Raw genomic sequence first — 25,215 nt, 5'->3', positions numbered from 1 at the left:
CTTTGGTCAGTTTGGATCAACTATTCTGGCTGTGCCCCCTCCCAGTTTCTTGTGCACCTGGCAGAGCATGGGAAGCTGAAAAAGTCTGTGACTAGTGTAAGCACTACTTAGCAACACCTAAAACATCAGTGTGCTATCAAAGTTATTCTCATACTAAATCCAAAACACAGCACTATGCCAGCTACTAGGAAGAAAAGTAACTCTGTCCCAGCTGAAACCAGGACAGGACCCACCCCTTATTCTGTACCATCTATGTCATGCCCAGGTCTCTACCCTTTCCAATAAATTCCAATTAATCACCACCACTTTTTCTGTCTTTTCATACATACACACAGACATCATTGCCTTAGACTATGTGCCATCCCTCTAAAATGTCCATTGAGTTCATTTAGCCCATGACTTTGGTTCCATCTGTCATCACAGTCTTTCAAAGCAGGAGAGATGGTGTGAGGTGTTACATTGTTGCATGCTGAAGCCAGTTCTCCTCCCAACACCACTGCACTTTGGTTGGATTCATCAAAGTTCATCTTCATTAATCTGGGTGATTCTTACTGTAATACCACTGACATGGCATACAGCAACCATAAAAGAGATGACATACAGTATTATATAGCAATTAACATCACACAGTTCAGTTCATTGGCTATTCTCACCCAAAATCAAATCCCCTCGAAGTACACATTGGGCTTGCGCATCCTTATGCATCACCTACCAAATAACACCCAAGTCCTTGAGCAAAAGCAATCCCATGAATGGGTTTGCCTTTGCCTGAGGCAGGAATAACCCAGACTGTCTTCCCCAGCATATTTTTTAGGTGCACTACAGGGACTTTATCCCCTTCTACAGTACAGTAGTAGTCAATGCCATGCTCTTTGGCCCAGGTGTCTGTGAGGTTGTTTCGGAAATGAGTCCCATTGTCTTACTTGATTCTTTCTGGCGTGCCATATCACCACAGGACTTGCTTTTCAAGGCCCGGGATGGTGTTCCAGGTGGTGGCATGGGGCACGGGATATGTTTCCAGCCATCCGGTGTTTGTTTCCACCATGGTGAGCACACAGCGCTTGCCTTGGTGGGTTTGCGGGAGTGTGATATAATCAATCTGCCAGGCCTCCCCATATTTGTATTTCAGCCATCGCCACCACACCAGAGAGGCTTGAACCGCTTGGTTTGCTTGATTGCTGCACATATTTCACATTCATGAATAACCTGTGCAATACTGTCCATAGTTAAGTCCACACCTCGATCACAAGCCCATCTATATGTTGCATCTCTTCCTTGATGGCCTGAGGTGTCGTGGGCCCACCGAGCTATAAATAATTCACCCTTATGTTGCCAGTTTAGACCCACCTGAGCCACTTCAATCTTAGCAGCCTAATCCACCTGCTGGTTGTTTTGATGTTCTTCAGTGGCATGACTCTTGGGTACTCGAGCATCCACATGACAAACTTTTACAAGCCAGTTCTGTACCTTGGCAGCAGTACCTTGCCACAATGTGGCAGCCCTGATGGGTTTGCCTCTGCGCTGCCAGTTGCTCTGCTTCCATTGCTGCGACCACCCCCACAGGGCATTTGCCATCATCCATGAGTCAGTACAGAGATAAAGGACTGGCCGCTTTTCTCATCCAGCAATGCCTAAAGCCAGTTGGATGGCTTTCACCTCTGCAAACTGACTGGACTCCCCTTCTCCTTCAGCAGCTTCTGCAACTTCTCACATAGGACTCCATACAGCTGCTTTCCACCTCCGATGCTTTCCCACAAGATGACAGGACCCATCAGTAAACAGGGCATATTGCTTTTCATTTTCTGGCAGTTCCTTATACAGTGGGGCCTCCTCAGCATGTGTCACTTCCTCCTCTGGCAATATTCTGAAATCTTTGCCTTCTGTCCATTCCATGATTAATTCCATGATTCCTGGGTGACTGGGGTTTCCTAATCGAGCTCGTTGTGTGATTAGTGCAACCCCCTTACTCCACGTAGCATCACTTGCATGATGTGTAGAGGGGACCCTTCCTTTGAACATCCAGCCTAGCACTGGCAGTCGGGGTGCCAGCAGGAGCTGTGCTTCAGTACTGATCACTTCCAAAGCAGCTTGAACCCCTTCATATGCTGCCAATATCTCTTTCTCAGTTGGAGTATAGCGAGCTTCAGATCCTCTGTATCCCTGACTCCAAAACCCTATGGGTTGACCTTGAGTCTCCCCTGGTGCTTTCTGCCAGAGGCTCCGGGTAGGGCCATTCTCCCTGGCTGAGGTGTAGAGCACATTTTTAATATCCTGCCCTGCCTGGACTGGCCCAAGGGCTACTGCATGAAATATCTCCCATTTTATTTGTTTAAAGGCTTGTCGTTGCTCAGGGCCCCATTTGAAATCGTTCTTCTTCCGGGTCACCTGGTAAAGAGGGCTTACGATCAGACTGTAATTTGGAATATGCATTCCAAAACCCACAATGCCTAAGAAGGCTTATGTTTCCTTTTTGCTAGTTGCTGGGGGCATAGCTGTTATTTTGTTGATCACATCCATTGGGATCTGACGACGTCCATCTTGCCGTTTTATTCCTAAAAATTGGATCTCCTGTGCAGGTCCCTTGACCTTACTTTGTTTTATGGCAAAACTGGCCTTCAGAAGGATTTGGACTATTTTCTCCCCTTTCTCAAAAACCTCTTCTGCTGTCTTGCCCCACACAATGATGTCATCAATGTATTCCTGGTGTTCCAGAGCTTCACCCTGTTCTAGTGCAGGCTGTGTTTCCACCCATGGGGCAGTCGATTCCAGGTGTACTGGACACTCCTCCAAGTGAAAGCAAACTGTGGCCTGCACTCTGCTGCCAAAGGGATTGAGAAAAACGCATTGGCAATATCAGTTGTGGCACACCACTTGGCTGCCTTTGACTCCACTTCATACTGAAGTTCTAGCATGTCCGGCATGGCAGCACTCAGTGGCAGTGTAACTTCATTCAGGCCCCAATAGTCCACCGTTAGTCTCCACTCCCCATCAGACTTTTGCACTGGCCATATGGGACTGTTAAAGGGTGAGTGAGTCTTGCTGATCACTCTTTGGCTCTCCAGTTGACGAATCAGTTTATGGATGGGAATCAGGGAGTCTCAGCTGGTGTGATATTGCTGCCGATGCACCACTGTGGTAGCGATTGGCACCTGTTGTTCTTCAGCCCTCAGCAACCCCACAATAGAAGGGTCCTCTGAGAGACTGGGCAAGGTGGACAACTGTTTAATTTCTTCTGTCTCCAAGGCAGCTATACCAAAAGCCCACTGGTACCCTTTTGGGTCCTTGAAATACCCTCTCCTGAGGTAGTCTATGCCAAGGATGCACGGAGCCTCTGGGCCAGTCACAATGGGGTGCTTCTGCCACTCATTCCCAGTTAGGCTCACCTCAGCCTCCAATACGGTCAGCTGTTGGGATCCCTCCGTCAATCCAGAAATACAGATGGGTTCTGCCCCGTTATAGCTTGATGGCATTAGGGTACACTGTGCACCAGTGTCCACTAGAGCTTTTATACTGCTGTGCGTCTGATGTGCCAGGCCATTGAATCCACACAGTCCATCAAACCTGGTCGCCTCTTTCCTCCACCTAACTTGGAGGCAGGGCCCCTCTAGTTCTGGTCATAGTTTTCATTACTTGCTTCTTGTAAATATGAATGAGAAGTCCCTTTATTGAGATCAGGGGAAAGATCAGCCCTTTTACTCTGTCTGGGGAACTGCTCGCTGGAAAGTGGAGCAGCAATTTTCGTGGAAGAACCCCTTTTTGTGATTGTTTTTCCTTGCAACTTATGTACCCGTGCTGCTAGAGTCAAGGTAGATTTTCTGTCCCGCTTCCTCATGTCCTCTCCATGGTCACACAGGTAAAACCACACAGTGGCCCCTGGTGCACATCCACTATATCCTCTCTCTTGGGTATTGGGATGCCTAGTCCTAATGGCTGAGATAGTGGTCTGTACAGGGGGGGAGTAGGACATATCCTCTTTGCGTTGCTGGAACTCTCAGGACAGTTTTTTGGACAGTCTTTCCACAGCTGAGACACAGGCCCATAGGGAGGACGAGAGACTTTCTTTGTATTGCCGGAGTTGGCCAGCCAAATCTTCCACCATCTGTTTCTCTCAGTCTTTCCAGATCATTACTGCCAATGAGTTTGCATGCAATGATGGTGCACTCCGTACAAACTTCTGCCACGCGGGTCGTGCACCTGACTTCATCTGGATCTTTGAATAACTGCTTGTTGTTCAAGTCACTATAAATCATCTCCAACATGGCTAATTCTCTCAGGTACTGGACACCTCTCTCCATGGTGGTCCACTTGCCTGAATGACATATAACATCTTCCTTGAAGAGATACCTCTCCTTCACACCTGACAGGAGTCGCCTCCAGAGGCTGAGGGCTTGTGCCCCTTTTCCAATCACTTTGTCAATGCTTCCTTCCCTAGAAAGGGATGCCAGCTGCTTGTCTTCCCTACCCTGTAATTCCAGGCTACTGGCCCCATTATCCCAGCATCAGAGCAGCCAGGTGACAATGTGATCGCCTGGACGATCACTGAAATCTTTTTGCAATATCTTGCAGTTCACTCAGGGATAGGGATTGGGTGGTTACCGTCTCATTTATGGGTTCTGTCTCTTCCTCCTCCTGATGGCCCTGGTTCATCTTCATCCCTTACTAAATGCGCCGATCTTCTTGTGTATAGGGGTGACTGATACTGGCACCGGTTTGTTCTCCAGTTCAGCCACAGTGTCGTTTGCTGGAGTTTGAGTAGCTGCAGTGTTCGTCACTAGGATTAGAGTCACTGCAGCACCTGTCGTGGAGGTTTGAGTAGATACATGGCATATCATGGTGGTTGGAGTAGCTGCAGCACCTGTCACTGGGGTTTGAGCAGTTGCAGTGCATGTTGCTGAGGTTTGAGTGGCCACAGTGCCTGTCGCAGGGGTCGGAGTGGCCACAGTGCCCATTGCAGGGGTTGATCTCTGAATGATATTCTTAAATAGCTGTTTAACCCTCAACAAGACCTGAACCACATTCAGGAGATGCAGCAGTAGGAGGATGCTTGTTTGACCATCCCAAGGATATTCAAAATTCTCAAGAGCTGTTGTAACTATCCTGAAGGAGAAAGGGATGGTGAAGGAGCCAGGGAAAGTGTCCCCCTCTGTCTTCCCAATAGATCAGTTCTCCAAGGAGTAGAGGTAAAAAGTGTAATAGTTGCTGAGAAATGGCTCCCGAAGTACAGGAATGATGGTAGTGCTGAGTACAATCTCATGACCAATAATTTTATCATACCATAAACCAGTGTTAAACAGTACACCAAAGTGGTAATTTAATCCAGCTCCCAGAGGTGATAAACAGCACCACAGGGAATGTGGCAAGTAAGGTGTTAAATAGCACAACTCTGAAAACAAGCACAACAACTCTGAGAGCAAATGAATCAACATTGCGACCAGTGACTATTAAACTAATATAATGAATGCTTATCACAAATTTGTTTTAACATGCTCTGGTCAGATCTGTTGCTATCTCAAAACCCTTTGTGCCCCACAAGGGCGCCAAAAGGGACTGTTGTGGTTTAACCCAGCAAGCAGCTAAATACCACACAAACATTTGCTCACTCTCCCCATCCCGAGTGGGATGGCAGAGAGAACTGGGAAAAAAGTAAAACTCCTGGGTCGAGACAAAGACAGTTTAATAGGACAGCAAAGGAAGGGAAAATAATAGTAATAATCATCATCATCACAATATACAAAACAAGTGATGCACAGTGCAATTGCTCACCACCTGCTGACTGATACCCAGCCAGTTCCTGAGCAGTGATTGCACCCTCCCGGCCAACTCTCCCCATTTTATATACTGAGCATTATGTCTTACAGTATAGAATACCCCTTTGGTCAGTTTGGATCAACTATCTTGGCTGTGGCCTCTTGCAGTTTCTTGTGCATCTGGCAGAGCATGGGAAGCTGAAAAAGTCCTTGACCAGAGTAAGCACTACCTAGCAACATCAGTGTGTTATCGATGTTATTCTCAAACTAAATCCAAAACACAGCACTACTCCAGGTACTAGGAAGAAATTTAACTCTATCCCAGCCAAAACCAGGACAACATACATAATCTTTTCCTAACTAAAAGCTATGTAGACACTCAGAAAGACTACTGAGAGATCCTGCGTTGTTTGTGCTAGGTGTAGATTATACCCCAACAACTGCCAGTACATGCCTACTTACTCATGATTCCACATTCATGTTTTCAATAGCTAATATATATTTCTCCAAATATTTCCTAATATTTTTAAAGTTACCTTGATATAAGAAAGTGCATCAAACATTTCTTCAATTTGCTCTGAAGACTGAACAGCAGAAGAGACTGGATATGAAGAATTCAAGGAATCCTTCATCATAGCCTTGAAAATCAAATTAAGAAAATCTTCATCCTAAAAGAGAAACATTTATAAGTGTCTGAGAAGCTAAAATATACAGGGTAAGCAAAGCAGTAAAAGTTGTCTCTGCTTTGCTCTTCCATTCGTCTAACATGCCATTGCTTGCCTCCCTGCCAATGGAGGCAGCAAAAGAATTGTCAGGGTTGCATTTGTAAAATCTACTCTTTTCCTGCCATGGCAGTGGAAAAGCAGTGGAATCCCACTCTTGAGTTTACATCATTATCTAGACCCTTAAGCTCCTGTCTCAGGCAAATGCATCATTGGTACTAGAGAAAATAAATGTACTTACGAAGTAAATATGTGCCCAGTTTGAGATTTGGCTCAACAATGTTTTCACTTCATTTACAGGAAGCAGAGAATAGAAAAGCATGACTTCTTTAGTATGCTTTTAATATTAAAGCATGAAATCTAGGGAAATTACTCACTGCAGTGATGTTTGTGTGAATGTAAACACCACCCTACCTACTGATCCTAGTACCAAAGTATCTTCCTTCTTTTTGAATGAAGATACTTGAATTTAATACATTGTTACTAGAATGAGACAATGCTGAACACTGAAAAGAAGCTGACTGTACTGATATTTGTCCATTTGATTTCATCAAGACTTGAACAAGCAACTCTTTATACAGTTTCCTCTATACAGTAGAGGATTACAAAAAAAAAAAAAAGGTAGGTAAGACCTATGGATGATACAATAAAGATAACCTTTCAAGTTTAACATTTTAAAGCTGTTCTTCTTGAATGCAGTTTGGAGTGATTTTTTTATTTTTACCGAAACACATTTTGGCACCCTCAAATGGTGAAAGGAGAGGGCACCTTGTCAGGCACCTTTCAGAATGAAGTATACAAGTGTTAGATGTGTCCTTGTTGAAAGATTAGACTAGTTTTATGTCCTCCCCTCAGCACACATGCACCCAACAAGCAGAATGGCTATACAAACATACTTTCGGTGGCCAAACTCAACAGCCAAGCTAGGTCAAATGAAAAACTTTTTAAACACCCAGCTCCAAGAAAGAATTCTACTGAACCAAGTTAGCAACCGAAGTTTCTTAATGTAGTAACAAGGGCGAATTAAGAACTCAAAACTTGGTGAGAATGCTGAGAACACCACAATCCAGCAAACAGTCAGTACACATCAGGTTTTTAGTCCCATGACTAATGTAAATCACAGAAATACTCCTGGAAGCTGGTTCCAGAGCCCAGGATGCAAAATTAGTATCTCCACTGCCCCCTCCATTTAGTTCCACTAATTTTTGTTTCTTTGCCTGCATTCAGTGACAGGAATGCTTTACAGCAGTAGCTGGTATCCCTTCTTTGGAGAGGAAAGATCGAGTTTGAATCCTTCATGTTTTCCAGAGTCTAAGAAGCTAGGTCACTTAGTACAAAAGTGAGTTTTTAATGATCACTAGATTATTATATCAAAAAGATTCTATTCTTTAGCCATATATGTAAACAGAAGTACCTGTGGGACAAATGTTTTGTACTATTAGTGTAACTCAGTGAAGTGATTGCTGGAGGTGACTTAGACACCAGACGTAGATTTACGATTACAAGACAGGTACAGCATTGAAGAAGCTCTCTGGATGGAATGCAGCTGGATGCAAGGAGTCTATCCAACAGAAGTTCCTAAGCCTGTAACCTTGGATGTCGCAACCCAGGGGAGCCTGGTGTGCTGATTCTGAGAGGAGCTGCCCAGGGGGTGGAGTGGTGTGGAGACATCACGGCCAAGCCCTGTGATAAGGGAACTCGAAAGGGCACCATGGTCCTGATAAGCTGCATAAGTGATACCCTGCGTCAGCAAAGTATCATGATGTTGACAAAAATGCTGTCCTTTAGTAACTTTTACTCATTATAATATCATTATAATACTAGAACACACTCCCATCTCAAAACCCACCCGCCTCCAAGGTAAGACCCCCCCTCACCGAGCCTGCGCTCTGAATTTTTCTGGGCCTGTACCTTTAAAACGAAGCGAGAAAGTTTTACACCAATCGTAACAAAAGTATGTATGACTAGAGTCCCTCAAACTCCACCTAATGTGTAAAAATACTATAAAATTTGCCTAAGGGAGAGGGGATGTTAGGGAAGACATCATCGTGTACTACTCTGACCTCTGGGATCAGTCGACGGGCTGAGCCTCTCTTCCCCCCCATCGGGACGCCTTTGGGTAAGAATCTAACACTTGGTTATACCAAGTGCCTCCGCAGGAAACTTACAAACCTCTATAGAGTCGCTTTTATATCTTTTGATGCATCTGTGTTATTCTAAACTTTGGTACTCGTAGGTGCCTTGCAGTCAGTGAATTTATCACCGGTAATCCAAAGAACCTGTGTGTCTGTTGCTTTAATAAATTGCTTTGATTTATTGCTCTAGCATGATAGTGGTCATTGAACACGACCAGACACTTTAAGTGTGGCCGTGATAGTTCATGCAGCACGACTAGACGAAAGGTGCCTACGTTATTTGTGAATCCGTAATCGTGATAGTTCAGTGTACTGAACGCGACCGGACTTATAACGATAAATTGGGTACCTTCCAAAGCCTCTCTTCATGCAACACTCAGTGCTATCAGAATCCATTGGGTGGGACCATATGATACTTTTATAACAGGTCCCCCGATTTGTGAATCCCAAACTGATTCAGACACAACTAGCACAATGATAGAAAAACAGGAGTTACTCCAGGCATACTTAGTAACCTAAAGCTCTGGTGCTTCCTAAGTCTATCAGGAATAGCAGAGACAGACATACTTGGTCAACCACACGCCTGGACTTTCTGTATAAAGATTTTAAGTTATAATTTGATATATAGTCACCTACACCTTTTAACACCTGCTATTTTGCACAGAATGCTTTAACCTACACAAAACACAGAGACTGCATGTAGACTATTACCAAAATAAAAAAAAAAAAACCACAAAAACAACGTACCCTCCCAAAGGCCCCCCGCAAAACCACTTCCAATATAATGAAAGCAGCAGAGCAGAGGAGACATGGTGCCCAAAGTGAATTTCAATAAAAGTCTATAAGTATCAATCCTTTATGGTCAGCATTAAAAAACAGATCTTAATGAAGGTACAGTAAGTGTAACTGAAGAAAGTACTTACTGAATGTAATTCTGGAAAAATCTCCTCCATGGCAAAGTACTCCATGAAAGTGGCAAATCCCTCATTCAGCCAGAGATCATTCCACCATTCCATAGTTACTAGATTGCCAAACCACTACAAAAGAACAAAACCATCATTCTTTTTCAGAAATAAAATCAAATGAGTATAGTAACACTCCATCCATCCTCAGCTTTATCTTGTGGCAAAACCAAGCTCAGTCAAAACCACAGTAATGCTTTTGCATGAACAACTCCCTAAGCACATCATGACAGAGCTGCACTCTGCATGTTGTACTGGAGCAAATGTACCTGCAGGTATTCTCAACAGATTCAATGCATAACCCAGTCACAGTGAGGGCTGCGGGTGAATTCAAGGACACAATTGCATTTAAAAAAAAAAACAAAACAAAAACACCACCAAAAAACAACCCACCATATTTAAACAATGACCTCCCCAATCTAGTACCTGATGGGCAAGCTCATGTGCTATCACTGCAGTTATTAACTTTTTATCCCTTGCTGAAGAAGTATTACTGTCGAACAAGAGTGTTGTTTCTCGGAAGGTGATCAAGCCCCAGTTTTCCATTGCACCGGACTGAAAATCAGGAATTGCTACCAGATCTGGAAAAGATTTGAAAGAAGCATTTGAAAACTGCTAGTTAAAGCAATTCTGTATTTCAAGTCTACCTATTCTATCACATAATCCCTAAAACCCTCATTATTTAAATCCTGTGGTGTGGACATGTGCTCACATCTCAAGCACAGAAGCCTCAGATTTATAGCCGTGTTTCTCTAGCAGTACTCTTACACAAACAACTTAAAACACTACACAGACACTGCCTATAGATCTTGTATGCACGCAAGTAATGAGGAAATGGGGCTGCCCCTACTGAAAGTAATATCTTAGAAGACTGCATTTCATTATCTTTCCAGTCGAACTAACATGTGCAGAGAAGTAAGGCTGCAGATTTTGCACTGGTCAACACTGTTCACACACCGAGAACTCTGTAGCTGCCTACCAAGGCACATCATGTTAAATTTACACAGAATTATTTCTTTGACGTTATGTAACAAATATAAGCAATCCAGTGTCAAAAGCTCACAAAAATTTTCCAGCTTAGGAATCACTTAATACTCAGTCAAACATTTAATGATTTTTTTTTTAATAATTTGGGAGGAACTGTATTTCACAGATGTTTTATGCTATCTTTTTTTTATTTAAGCACACCTTTTCAGAATGAAAATTCCCCTGCATTTCTCAGAATTGATTAGGGCTGCTTCTTCTGTTTAAAAGAAGTTCAAAAGAACTTACCTAATTTTTCAAGAGGGTAGTTTATTAAAAAGTATTTTTCATAAAATTCCAGAAGTTTCACTGCTGTGTTTAAGGCATACCCAACTTGGTTTAGGTGCTGTGGTGTGGCATAGACAGATACCTAGTCCAAACAGAGAAGATAAAAGATTTTGAAACATATAGCTACAAAAGCCTTAGAAGTAAAAGAGGAGCTGGCAGAAGTTCCTGAAACGGATACGTCAAGGTTTTGGGAGTACACACATAAGTTACAAACACAAGTTATGAAGCTATCAATAAAGAGTTCATTTTTTTCACTAGAGCTTATTCAATAGTCAAAATACAGACAGACTATCCAATTGACCAATGTGTATGCAAGAACAATTCAAGGCTGACACCTTTAAGGAAGGTGTTCAAGAAGGGTCTACAGGAACAGAAGTTGATCCATGTGGTTTTTTACTCCCTTGTGAGTTATTAAGTGACCCGTCCCTGCATACCTCAATTACTCTGTAAGTTTAGGCTATCAGTATGATAACACTACTATGATCTGCAAGAAAATCCCTCAAGAAATAATCATTGGCGCAAAGTCCATCCATTCCCCTGTCTAAGTTAGGGCCACATTAGACATGATCTAAGAAGCATTTACAAAAATTGAGAGCTTAGTCTCCCTCTATTCATGTTGAAGGGGCTAGATCAAGAAAGTAACTTTGATCAGGTTACAGGCTGATCCAGCTTTAGGACACCCTTTCATACACAAACACAAAATATTTTGAGACTAATTTTCCTGTTCTATTTAAAAAACCAACCAAACAAAAAAACCCCTTCCCTCTTGCTATGCTATGTATCAGTAAGCAAATGACATTTCAAATAGATGGATAGGGTTAATTTTTGAGTTTGAACCAAGCGTGTACCAGTAAGGATCTCAACTAGTGTTTGTGGAAGTACAAAAGTATTATTAGCTGAGAATTTTAAGCTCAAAACCAAAACATAAAAGCCCCTCAGGATCTTCTGGAGTTGAGAAAAATCTCATTACATTATGTACGGAAAGCAACTTTACTTCAGCTCTAAGCTATCTTATAACTTTCATGATAATAAACTTATTCTGTGTGAATAGGTGAGCTCAGATTCTTTGAATCTCCCAGCCAAAAATTGCTGGAAACATTTTGAGAACATATTTCATGGAAAATGTCATTATATGCTTCCTTCTTACAGCCTCCCTTGGCCTACTAGACACTGTTGGCAACAGAACAACCTACTAGCTAGATTCTGGCGTTACTTGGTATGACCATTCTTATGCTTTCTCCCTTTAAGCTGGCAAGTACTCTTATACATTGCTAGATCCTTGTGTTTGGTGCCCCCTTTGGTAGTCATGAAGGGGTGGGAGGCGGAAAAAAGTAGTGGTCTAACTTTTCAGGTTAGACCAAACAGTCTGTCCTATTCAGCTATAATTAGAAATATTTGTCCAAGTCACAATCAAAGTCTATCGACCAGTATCTTTACTTCTGTAGATTAGATTACTGCTTCTCCTGCAGTGCTACTAGCACTATTCTCTCTGGCTCTTTCTAGGTCGGTATTGGCACTTCTGACATTTCACCACAAAGGGGCAGTTCCTGCTAGAGAGTCATGAAAATCATTGCTCACATGAAACTCCTGCACCTCCTAAAATAATTAAGGAGCATCTCCTAATATTACCATGTTTTTTCTTTAGTTACTTTAATTACACACTGACCCCGCAGGCCATATCCCTGCAAAAGACAAAGATCAAACAGGACCAACTAGAAAAACAAAAACCTCACAATTACAATTGTATTCAAGCAAATAAATGCAGACTTAGTGTTAGTATAAATTTTCTTTACTGAAGGGCATGGGGTTTTTTCCTAAAAGAAGGTTATCTTTGCAGGTATAGAACAAGCAGCACTGCTTGAAATAGTATTTAGGCTTCCCTGGAAACTAATGTTTCTGTACATCATCTGAACAACTCTTGGTTTACATGATATTACTCCCTCACAGGCGAAGCATTAAAACTAAAAGTTTAAAGCTTCCAGCTCCAAAGGCTCTTAGGAATTTTACATTTTGTAAATGTCCACTGTTAACAAGACCTGATGCCAAGTCCCTTGCTGTAAAAATCTTCTCAGTCTGGTGTAAGCCCTGAAGTCAGTCCAACCTACAGCATATGGCTTTTGTCCACTACCTATGATGAGTATAAGAAAACCAAGAAAATAAATAAAGTTAAAAGAGACAGAGTTTGCTTATTGGTTTGGGGATTTTTTTGTTTTGTTTTGGTTGGCTTGTTGGCTTGGGAGGGGTGAGGGAGAAATTAAAGTGGAACAAACGTACCAGACTCCCATTAATTTCCCTACTGATGTTTTTCAAGTCTGCGACAACGAAGGCCACTAAGTAGGTGCTCATCTTCAAACTCACAAAAAACTCATCTTGAACAATTCCATTTGTCACAGGAGTAGTAGCTTTCTGCAGGTGAAAGGAAAACATTGTTATCAATGCAGGCAAAAGAACACTAAGGCATGCAAGGAATCAATGTCAAATCAAATAATTACTTCATGCTAGGAACAGTTTATAAGCAAACTTGCAGAAAATCTTTATATTTTGCTTATCTTTCAGTAGGATAGATGATATTCACAAGCTACTCATAGTGTAACAAAACTGAAGAAGACATGGAATATTTAAGCCTATATACCCAAAAATTATTTGTCAAGCTTTTATCACACAGTATTGCCAGACAAGTGCATTGTTGGAGAAACCATCAATCTAATTTAGTTCACACTTAAACCCCCAATATTAATCCAAAGTCAACATAAAGATTAGCATTAATTCAAGAGAGCTTTAGGCTAGATCAGAGACACAGTTCAGCATAGGCTACTAAAAATACTGGTATTACATTAGTTAAACATTTCTCTCTTCCCAGACACCTCTTCGAAGTTAGGTAACCAGACATACTCATTATTTTAAAACAACAGAACAAAAAACTCCCTCACACACCATCTTACAAAGCAAAAGAGATTGCGTTTTAAAAAGTGAAGACATAACATAAAGTTTCAGTTAGTTCAAAGCAAAAATGGGCCCATCTTAAACACACACTGCCAAAAGTAACTGTCTGCTCAGTCTGCTGAAGTAAGATACCATAGTATATCTTAAATTACTTTTAGTACAGAAGTTTTTCATTAATATTAGTCCTGGAAAGGCATGCTATATGCCTAAAAGTACTTTTCTGTATAGTTCTTCACAAACATAAATTACATAAAGAATAAAGCAAAATCTTTAAAACCACTGTAGTGCAGAATAGTAAAGGTCTGGAGACATGAATGGCAGTTCATGTGCCATCTGAAACTTCATAAATAACTTTGTTTCCAGAAACCACAAACATTTAAAAAACAACAACAATAACTTTAATTTTAGACAAGATCATTTCAAACCAAACAATGATTTAACTGCCACTGAAAATTTAACTGTCAGTCTTAAAGAGGAATAGATTTTTAAGCCTGAAGATATAATCAATATAATCATCTAGTTTGACCACTGTCTATGAACAGAATGCCATCACTGAATTCCTTCAGTGAATTCATAAATTTCTGCTTTTACTACAGCCTCATCTTCATAAAGAGGTAACACCTCATTTATAGAAAATGATGAAGTTCACATTTAACTCACATTTAACCTTCTCTTGGACAAACTAAAAAGTCTCTCCATCCAACACAGCTTGTTACCAAGGCCTGTAGTTATTACAGAAGAATCTGTACAACTTTTTTTCGTAACAGGGGTTTGTTTAAGTGTTTATTTTCAGAAGTGTGCCTATCCTAGTAATGATCTCACCAACACAATATACCTCTATACAACATGATCTTCTCATTCACTTTTCAGTTTTATTTCTTTACGCGTACAAGAATCAACTCACTAGCCTGTACTTATTGCATGGGGAGCCCACATTAGCTAACAGAATACCTACTCCAGGCTAAGTCTAAAATGTAAGAATTCAGCATGTACTAGAGCACTTGTGAGATCAGGGACAAAAAACATGAAACAAATCATAAAAACGTGCCAATTAAAAGAAGCTTTGCAAATAAAAATGGGTACCATTACAAGAGAACTCACTGATACAAGAAATGCTGTTCAGGTAGCATACTAAGGCACAAAAACTCTTGTGCCTAATTTCTTTATTTATATAGTCACAAAAATAAGGATTTTATTGTAATTCACACATGCAAGTTGTCTTGACAAATTACAAAACCCAAAGGAACCACTTCTGAATCCATTAACAGACCGCATGTTTGGATCTCATACAACAAAAGAGGAATTACACAGTATCAAATTATCAGGGCATAACGTTGGGGGACAAAACAAAAGAAAACAATATTGTTTGTAGTTGTCGTGGTTTAGCCCCAGCCAGCACTAAGCACCACGCAGCCGCTCGCTCACTCCCCCTACCCCGATGGGATGGGGGAGAGAATCGGAGGAGTAAGAGTGAGAAACACTCCTGGGTTGAGATAAGAACAGTTTAATAATTGAAATAAAGGAAAATAGTAATGATAATAGTAACAATAAAATAATAATAATAATAATAACAACATACAAAGCAAGTGATGCGCAATGCAATTGCTCACCACCCACCGACAGATACCCAGACAGCTCCTGAGCAGCGAGCACTGCTCCCCAGCCAACCCCCCCCAGTTTATATACTGAGCATGACGTTACGTGGTATGGAATAGCCCTTTGGTCAGTTTGGATCAACTCTTCTGGCTGTGACCCCTCCCAGTTTCTTGTGGCCTGGCAGAGCATGGGAAGCTGAAAAGTCCTTGACTAGCATAAGCAGTACTTAGCAACAACTAAAACATCAGTGTGTTATCAACATTCTTCTCCTACTAAATCCAAAACACAGCACTGTGCCTGCTACTAGGAAGAAAATTAACTCTACCCCAGCTGAAACCAGGACAGTAGTATAAACACAAATGAGTAATTATCCTGGAGATACTGTCCATTAGCAAAACTATCAATTCACTTTCTCTGTATGTTCTTATACCTTCTTGATAAATTCTAATTAAACCTGACCTTTTCTTTTGACACAAGAACTTGCATTTGATCCCCAGCACTAAACATACAACTTAATTGCTTTTAATGTCTTTTTTTAATATTATCTTTGTTCCACATCTGGAACCTTTCTCAAATCTTTATCAATCATATAGATGGTGTAACAGCAAAGTTTTAAAACAGAGATGAAAATAACAAAAGAAAATGCAGATGAAATTTTTAACATGCTCTTAAACACATTCTCACTGTAACAAGCTCAGTAAACTTTACAAAAAGAGTGGACAAACAGGAAGTTCAGTGAAAAGGGTCTGATACCAAGAACAAATGCAGCAAGACAGAGAAGGGTTTATAAAGTAGAGAACCAGATGATTGAAAAGCCTGACAAGATGGGAAGGAAGGAGAATTCTCAGCTTGAAGGAAGTACATGACCTTCTGCCTATGGCACCTATAGATAGCTGAGCAGAAGACATGCAGTATACAAGGCAGAAGATGAAGAAGCAGATCTGAAGGTAATTCAAGTGGTATGACAAACAGTAGGCGGGAATCAAAACACCAAAAAGAGACGCAAGAGAGGCAACACATAATTTAAAAGGTGCAGGAGTGGTACAAGTTATTGGAAGAACAATTCTATGCAGAAAAAGATGAGTAGGAAAAAGATGTTTTTTCTATGCAGAGAAAGATGAGTAGGAAAAAGATGGTTTTTCTATGCAGTACAGGAGCAGGCAAACAGTATATATCTAACGTGACTAATAAGGAAAATTCCTAACACCAATGTTTAAGATGATACAAATGTGCAATACCAACCCACTTATCACTGCAAATAGAATGGGTACAAGCCATTTTTCAAGTGGCTTCCTATCTCCTTGACAAATGAGCAATGCAATGAATGCTACTCTGCAGCAAGAAAGGCTAGAACTTAAATGTAAATGGGTCATGAAGTAAGGAGGAAGAAAGAGATGCATTAATGACCTTACAGTAAAGGCAACTCATGTTTTCTCTGTATGGATGATTCCTCATCGTGCACACATGTGAAGTACACAACATTAGTATCCACAGACAGCACCAGAAGAGCTACTGGATGCTTTGTGACAGCACTTGGAGTTGAGCAGGGACAGATGGGAAGGGGAGCAGCTCCTTCCTAAGCACAGAACCCCACAGGCACATACTTTGCAGGACTGCCAATGCAAGGCAGAAGTTATGGGCAGATGCAAGACTAAGGCAAGTAACAATATGTATTTTTCAGGTTTAACTCACATGTCCTGAGGTGTGAGAGTCAGCTATTTCCAGACAAATTAGAGGAAGATCCTCTGGCAACAAATAATAACTTACTAAGCAAGAAATGCAGAGTTGCCCTTTCAGGCATGTTTGTTGGACCAGTTAAGTCACAATTCTTGGCAACACAGAGCTTGAGCTCCAAATTGCTTCTCTGCACATTCCCTCAGGAAAGCTGAAAAGCCTGCTCGTATCTACTGACACTAACTGTTGACTGCATCAAGTGACACACTTGCAGAGTTTGCAGGAAGATGCAATCTGAAATATCACAGTCTCGCCAATGCCACAAACACATACAGCAGTTTCCCAGATTACTTCTTCCTGTCCATGCAAAGTTGCATAAACACCTTGCACAAAAGACATGAAATCTGAGTGATATCATAGGGCAAAGTAAGAAAGGTAATAGGCTAGATTAAATGACTCGACAAGGCATTTACCATAGAAGGCAGCTTGGAGGTGCTGCACAAGCACACATGGTGGGAAAAAACAAAGAAAGTAGATATGCCTGCTGCTACTGTGAGGGCCCTTGTTTATTCTTCTGTAGAAGTGTATTATCACAATGGGCACAGCAGACATACTAAAGGGCAGCAGGCAGGTAATTGCTACCGAAACAGCAGCATCTAGCAACCCCAGGAAACACCCTCCTTGCTCTTGAATTGTCCCCAACCGTTTTCCTTCAATAGCCAACCACAAATGACAGTGAAGAAGACTTGATGGTTATTTTTTTTCCTCCACTCCATCTCCCAATCATTATCAGTGAAGCTGGCAACCAAGGCACTAGATGCCAGAGGTATACCAGATAATTCTGTCTCAACTAATAGGGATGAAAATTGTCACAGAATATCCTTTCTCATCTTCTTAATAATGATGTCATCAGAGCAAAAAAACATACAGAATACACTGGGATTAGGGTAGCAGTAAACATTCTATGGTAGTGTGGTGCAGTAGAAGAGCTGAAAACAAAAATACTCTTGGTCTTTCAGAAAACCCATCAGTGTCTTTCAGAGTTTCCATCATCTGTGGAAGGTATACTGAAGAATAGGATAGCAACTATGTGCAATTAGCTCAGCAACGTCTCCTGCACACATGCAGCAATGTAAACCATAGTTTACTTTTTGTACATGAAGAACTATGGAAGCTGTTGAAAGTCGCCATAGCCACTTTAACTCCTAGCAGAGGAAAGTGAGTGAGCACCCTTTCTTGTTTACATAAAACAGGAGAGCTGTACAGCAGAGTCTGTTTCTTCTTTCAGTATAGAAAAGATCAGCAAATAAACTGATCTTAGGCCTGGACATAAGCTAAAGTGCTGCAATCCTGCTAAAGTAATGGTTGAGAATGACCACAAATCCAGGAACATAAAAGTTCGTGCACTATGATAAAGATACCATTTCACAAGGTTGCAGTTATTAGTTTTGTTTTCAAAAACAGGGTGGCTACATCAGCACCTGAGCTTTTGACAGCCTTCTGGAACCCAAACTGCACACTGTACATGTGCGTCCCACCAACACCAAGGGTGTAATTTTTTTCATTACTGACTAGATCAATGTCAATATTAAATGAGTTTCTGTTGGGTGATAAATAGTGGTAATGTTTTGATCAGAGAGGTCCTAGTTCAGACACAGACCAGGTAGTAAGTTGGTCTTGCTGGTCTGTCTAAATGAATTAGGCTTCTATAAAGGTTTCTCCAAAGGCTTAATGGCATAAAGCATCACCATAAAATTCAGATATGCTCTTACTATATTTTGCCTGAAAAGACCTAGCTGAAGGAATTTCAGATCCCTTTCATATTATGGGGTTGACTCTGTATTCACAACCTACTTACCCTTGTTTAGGCTCAAAAGCACATCCTTCAAGATTAGGCATATCTTTCACAGAGACTGTTGCTAGTTACACAAACTATTGATAAAGATAGTCCAGTATTCTGCACATTTGCAGTATCAGCAAACATAGAAAATTCAAAAGAGAATCTTATGGGCTGTTGAGACTGATGTAGCCAACAACAGAACTGCAAAATAATGCCTCATTTAAATTCAAGAGGAATTCCTCCCATAGCCATTCAGCTGTCCCTACAATAAAATCCTACACTGTGCAGTGCAATGAACAGTTGTTTTCTCTACAAAGTTACTTAGTTCAAGTCTCTGTGGAAGAGAAATTTGTTTTATAATAAAGTCATACAGTTTATAGCTTGTCTGCTCAGTCAATCCCCTGGATGTTAAATGCAACAAAAACACAATGAAAAGCACTTAAACAGATTACCTAGGCAGCAGCTCTACTAAAATTCCTCTACAAAAGCAGGTACCTTTGGCATATTTGACAGAGTGGAAAGTTTCTCATCTCTTCTGATCTTGATTAAAAAAGTAGCTTTAAATGCTGGTTCATCAAAGCACGGAAAAGCAGACCTTGCTGCCAGAGGTTCAAACTGAGTTGCGGCAAACCACCTAATGGGAAGAGCAGAGAAGAGCAAATTAAGAATTATGAAAAAGATAAATGTCAGTTTATTTATGACAGAACAGTCATTTCCCCCCAAACCTTGTAACAGCTTGTTATGGGATAAGTGTTCTGAATGGCAGATGACAGGGTTGGTCCAGTCAGAATAAATGTTTCATTAACAAAACGGTTTTTAAAACCCCAAAAATGTATTTATTTGAGGACTAATCTGCTTGGCTGTTTTTTGCTTTCTTAACAAAGAAGAATACACCTGGAATAACACAATTACAGAACAATCACCAAAAGATAAGCCAGCCAGTTTCCAGTAAGAGGGAACAAAAAGGAGACTGAAAAATTAAATTAGTGAGCACACCCAGTAAATGAAAGTTTTGAAACCTCAGCAGCAGATGGGACTACAAGGAAGCTTTTTCATCTAATTGTCATGCTTTCTCCTGCAGATATTCCCAGAGTTCATCTAACTGTAGTAGATAGATTCTGTGTAAATTTATGCACTGTCTTGTCTCTAATCCAATGGCTAGTCATATCACACGAGAACTTCTTAAAGTCTGCGTTCCTTCTCAAGTATTTTGATACTAACTAGCTGCAGAAACTACAGTTTTTCCTAGAGAGCATCTCCAGGAATGTCTGCTCCTGCAAGACAGCCCTGATTCACATAGTTTTTTTGTTTTTTAAACCTACTGCCAAGCTACACATAAGTTTTTGGGGTTTTTCTTTTCTTCTGCACCATGACTCCAACATTTTTGGACCTACAACTTTTTTGAGGAGGCGCACTGCTGACAATTCATAACATTAATCTCTACGCTTGCTTTCAACTTCTTACTCTTCTCTTCCCCCTCACTGACAATCTTGAAGTTGGTGCAGTAAGTTTATTTTTCTTTTTTCCTTCACCCCAAGATTTTACAGAAGAAATACAAAAAATAAAGAACCGTTCTGCATAAAAATATAAATAAGGCCCAACTTTTTTTTTTTTATTTGCATCTGGCAACACTGAATTATTCTGCCATTTGATAATTTTAATATTTTTGTGGCAATATAAAAAAATCTTCAAAAGAAAATAAAACAAAACTAGGAGAAAAACCATTAAGAAAATGTCCTGCAAAACCTGCAAAAGCAGGTTGATAGCTTGAGTTTTATACAGAAAATGCAATAACAACAGAGGTTGTCCAAGTGGCCTGCATTTGTAAAACATGTATGACATTAAGCATACAGAGACAAAGCCACTGAAAAATAGAAGACGCAGTCAAGGTGTCCTGGTTTCGGCTGGGATAGAGTTAATTTTCTTCCTAGTAGCAGGCATAGTGCTGTGTTTTGGATTTAGTAGGAGAAGAATGTTGATAACATGCTGATGTTTTTAGTTGTTGCTGAGTACTGCTTATGCTAGTCAAGGACTTTTTCAGCTTCCCATGCTCTGCCAGGCGCACAAGAAACTGGGAGGGGGCACAGCCAGAACAGTTGATCCAAACTGACCAAAGGGCTATTCCATACCATATGACATCATGCTCAGTATATAAACTGGGGGGGTTGGCCGGGGAGCAGCGACCGCTGCTCGGGAACTGTCTGGGTATCTGTCGTCGGGTGGTGAGCAATTGCATTGTGCATCACTTGCTTTGTATATTATTATTACTATTATTATTATATTGTTACTATTATTATTTTACTTTATTTCAATTATTAAACTGTTCTTATCTCAACCCAGGAGTGTTTCTCACTCTTACTCCTCCGATTCTCTCCCCCATCCCATCGGGGTAGGGGGAGTGAGCGAGCGGCTGCGTGGTGCTTAGTTGCTGGCTGGGGCTAAACCACGACACAAGGCAATGGAAATGATGATATCAGCAAACAGTTATCTGAACAGGATTAACTTAAAAGTATACAAGTTAAAGCATGTGCTACATCCTGTTCATGAAAAAAAGCAGGTAGCACTGGACTGAAGGGGGATAAAAACTGAAGAACTTACTGAAAGATCATCATTTTCCTCTGTGAACACTTACACTTTGTCTTTCTACTACAGTAAATACAAGGAGAAAAAGCTTTAGCTACATCAGAATAGGAAAAAACATGGAAATTCAAAAAGAGGCTAATCATTCAAATGATTTTTGCCTTCTACACTTACTGTATTCTTACTCCCGCTTACTTCATGGTAATGCATGTCTTTAATGTTTGTGATAAGCTACTTAGCTCTATTTCATTTCATCTTGTGGTTATGCTCTTCCAATGCAATCTACACCCTTTGTGATTATTATTGAACACATTCTGCAACAGAGCAACAACTTGTGGCATTTTTGTTATAATGATGGAATTCTGAAGCCTACCAGCAATTTTCCAAGTGGCAACAGGTTCTCTCTAATGATCGTGCATACACTATGACATTTTAGTATATGCTCAGGAACAGCCCTTTCGTAAGAGGCTTATCAACAGCACTTTACCTGGGGGATCTGAACATTTGCACCTCAGTAACAAACATCCACCTTCATTGGAGATGCAGGGAAACTGAAACAGATGAGCAATCCTTTAACCCGGATTTATTTCTTAAAATTCTTGATCTCTGAAAGAAAGCTCCTTAGGCTACCTCATGTGAGGACCAACAGGAACACATTGGAGTAAAGAGTAGAGAGTTCCTGCCTCATCTCAGTTGCTGACCAGTTCAAGAGCCCACTTAATGTTCCACAGCTCATCTGAATGCACCAGGTTTTGCATATATTTGAAAACAACTTCTGCAGCTAACTTACTTTATTGTACAATTCAGCATTATGTCATAGACACACTATGATCTAGATGAACAGAGTTTTAAAGGCAAACTGTGAGTAGACTTTTAAACCAAAACTTGTTTATTTTTCTAATGTCTGTTGTTAATGCTTACAGATTTCTGCCAAATCTGAAGCAAAATATCCTGGGTTTTTGTTTAGAGAATAGAAGAGAAATACATCTTTCTTATGTTACGCAGCTTTTAATAGTCTATAAAATCATCTTTACACTGAGTATCTTGATTTCCTTATTTTTTTAAGGATAAGCTATCTTTGAGGGACTTAATTCAACCATTAGCAGCATATAGTTATCATATTTCACTGGAGAGAGAAAAATTATGACCAAGTTTGCCACACTTCTGTTTTATTCTTTAAGCAGTCTCACTGAAAAAGTTTGCAACACCTCAATGAAGGGTCTGTTTTAAGTAACTGAAAATACATACAATCTCAGTGTGATCCTCTTCCCAGAGAATAATTTCCAGCCTGTCTTGTCAATTTGTAAAAGGCTGGGTTTGTGATGTTAATTTTAAGTTCTGCCTTCCCCTTTCAGGAAACAGAATCTACTTATTAATATTTTGGGAATTTCCACACAAACTCTCTACTGTTGCCAAGATTTGTAACACTGATAACATTGTTTTGTCTTGCTTTTTCCTTTAACATTCCATTTAACTTTTTTTTTTTTAAGCTTTAGATCTTAGCGTTTCTTACACAAGCTGGTAAGTGGTTTTATGTCTTTAGCAGTTGGTTTGTGGCCCTTCAAAACTACTTTCCTGTCAGCTGGTCCTGGGTTGACCCATACTGCTCTTTCTGTCCTTCTTTTATTGCACCGCTCTGTTTCTAGAAAACCTACATGGACAATTATGTGCCAGCAAAGGCATGAACACTCTTAAGTACGTGACCAGTGTAAGGCCATTTGAAGTAGGTGGTGGTGGGTGGCAATTTCATTAATCTTCTTTGTAAGAAGCACTGATTTACCCTTCTTAAAAATGAGTGTGATATTTCCCTTTCCTCCAGTCACTGGGGACCTCGCCTGACTGCCAGGGCTTTTCAAATACGATTGAGAGTGGCTTGGCAACTACATCTGCCAGTTCCCTTAGGACTGTGGGATGAATCTCATTGGGTCCCATGGGCTTGTGTATGTTCAGGTTCCTCAGATGGTCTTGAACCAGATCTTCTCCTATGATGGTGGGACTTTGTTCCCCCAGTCCCTGCCTTGAGACTCAGGGACTCGAGAGATGTGAGAAGGATTTCCAAAGACAGAAACTAAGAATTAAACAAACAAAAAGCCACACTATAGCTATCTACAACCACTGTACTGCAGTACATTTAACTGGCTGCCCTGACTTAATGAACTCATCCATGAAAGACAATTTTCAGGTAGATTAATCAGGAGATTAAAGATTGATTTTGCTCAATAGGAATAAGTTGTACGAAACATCCAATAGAAAAAGCAACCCTTATTATTTCTGTTATCAAAGCACAATCTAGAAGTGACAGAAGAGAGAAGCTGCATTTGTAGGCATACCTTTGCTTAGAATTCTCATCCTTATAAGAAATTTTGTAAAAGCCATAATAGGTATCTGACAAATTAGATGAATATTCTATGTTGACAGTATAATTCTGTCCTACAAGGAGAGCTTCAGGAGCCATAAGTGCAATCTGGTCATGCAATGGATATTCCAGGAATTCAACTGGCTTTGCTTGATGCCCTCCTGCTGAAGTAATGGTTGCCTTGGTGATATTGAGTCCTGAGCTGTGAAGTATGATCTTCCAAGTTACCTGGATGATGTTAACCACTATCTTTACAGAGCCTGCAAATTTCAGAGTAGTTAGGTTTGGCTGCAAGACAAGCTCATAATGCAGTGGTACCACATCAGTAGGAAGTCTAATTCTTGCCCATGGAAATAGTTTTCCATTGGTTGCCAAAGGGTATATTAGTTCCATTGTATGATTTTTTTTATGGCAGCCTTCTTTGGTAAAGGTACATTTGGGAAGAAGAAAAATCGCCATTATTAATGAAACTGCAATCACAAGAACAACTGTGCAAACCACCATGGTCCTCGCAGAGGGCACCGAACATGATCCGTTTGGATTTTGTCTATAGACAGACATGTTACTCCGGAGACCTGAGCTTCTGTTCATGAAGGACATCCCCAGCAATTTTGCTGATGACTCATAATCCTCTTCATCATCATCCATTTCATGCTCTCCAAGGCCACGCACCAAGAGCCGGGAGCTTCTTGGTTCATATTCCATTTCATCAGGCTCCAGGGGATGTAAACAAGGCTCTTTTGCTAAGTCAACCACATCAGGCTCTTCTTCAAACATACTATTTTCAATCATATTCCTGGGTAACTGAATTTGATCTGAAAAAGAAAAGACCATGTTACCTGATAAACAAAAGGCATGATTATAATACCCCAAAGATAGTTTACTGAATTACAGAATAGGAACCACTTTTACAGCACATGTGATCAAGAGCTCTTCAATTTTCTCTCTCAGGTTTGTTTCCAGAAAACTCTTCTGTACTTTTCTGCCTACTGTAATTTTTCAATTCAGTATCTTCAAAAGGATGCTTCCGTTGCGCATACTCAATCACACGTCTTGCACCATAACTGGGGATCAGATATATCACTACAATAGCACTCCCAGTTTGTTGTTGTCAGTGTCTTGGCTACATTTCCTCTACCCCAGTAAACTATATTTGTATTCAACTAAATTAGTTAAGATGGAATATTCTTTATGTTGTGGGATAAAGCATAGGCAGCCAATACAGTTCTAGAGGTGTTTCCAAATACGCTAGTTACTGACTTCTTTAACAGGGGACAAAGTCTGCCAACATGCTGGCAGCTACACGAATAAGATGTCCATTTGACATTTTTAAGCTTCATTTTCCACAC

General features: G+C 40.6%; 1 protein-coding gene across 3 annotated transcripts in view; it reads right to left on the bottom strand.

Moving 5' to 3' along the window:
* Positions 1-25,215, bottom strand: part of LNPEP (leucyl and cystinyl aminopeptidase) — an 81,151-nt gene that overhangs the window by 26,866 nt on the left and 29,070 nt on the right. For all 3 annotated transcript variants that reach the window (XM_075726162.1, XM_075726163.1, XM_075726164.1), the window contains exons 2-8: positions 23,841-24,681; positions 19,426-19,564; positions 13,152-13,283; positions 10,839-10,959; positions 9,993-10,147; positions 9,528-9,641; positions 6,284-6,415 (exon numbers count right to left, since the gene is read on the bottom strand). In XM_075726162.1, coding sequence (XP_075582277.1) covers positions 6,284-6,415; positions 9,528-9,641; positions 9,993-10,147; positions 10,839-10,959; positions 13,152-13,283; positions 19,426-19,564; positions 23,841-24,681 — 1,634 coding nt within the window. The remainder of the gene's footprint in view (positions 1-6,283; positions 6,416-9,527; positions 9,642-9,992; positions 10,148-10,838; positions 10,960-13,151; positions 13,284-19,425; positions 19,565-23,840; positions 24,682-25,215) is intronic.

The sequence above is a fragment of the Pelecanus crispus genome, chromosome Z (assembly GCF_030463565.1).
Source record: "Pelecanus crispus isolate bPelCri1 chromosome Z, bPelCri1.pri, whole genome shotgun sequence".
Taxonomy (NCBI): Eukaryota; Metazoa; Chordata; class Aves; order Pelecaniformes; family Pelecanidae; genus Pelecanus; species Pelecanus crispus.
The sequence above is the reverse complement of the archived record's forward strand: the minus strand, read 5'-3'. Positions and strand labels throughout refer to the sequence as shown.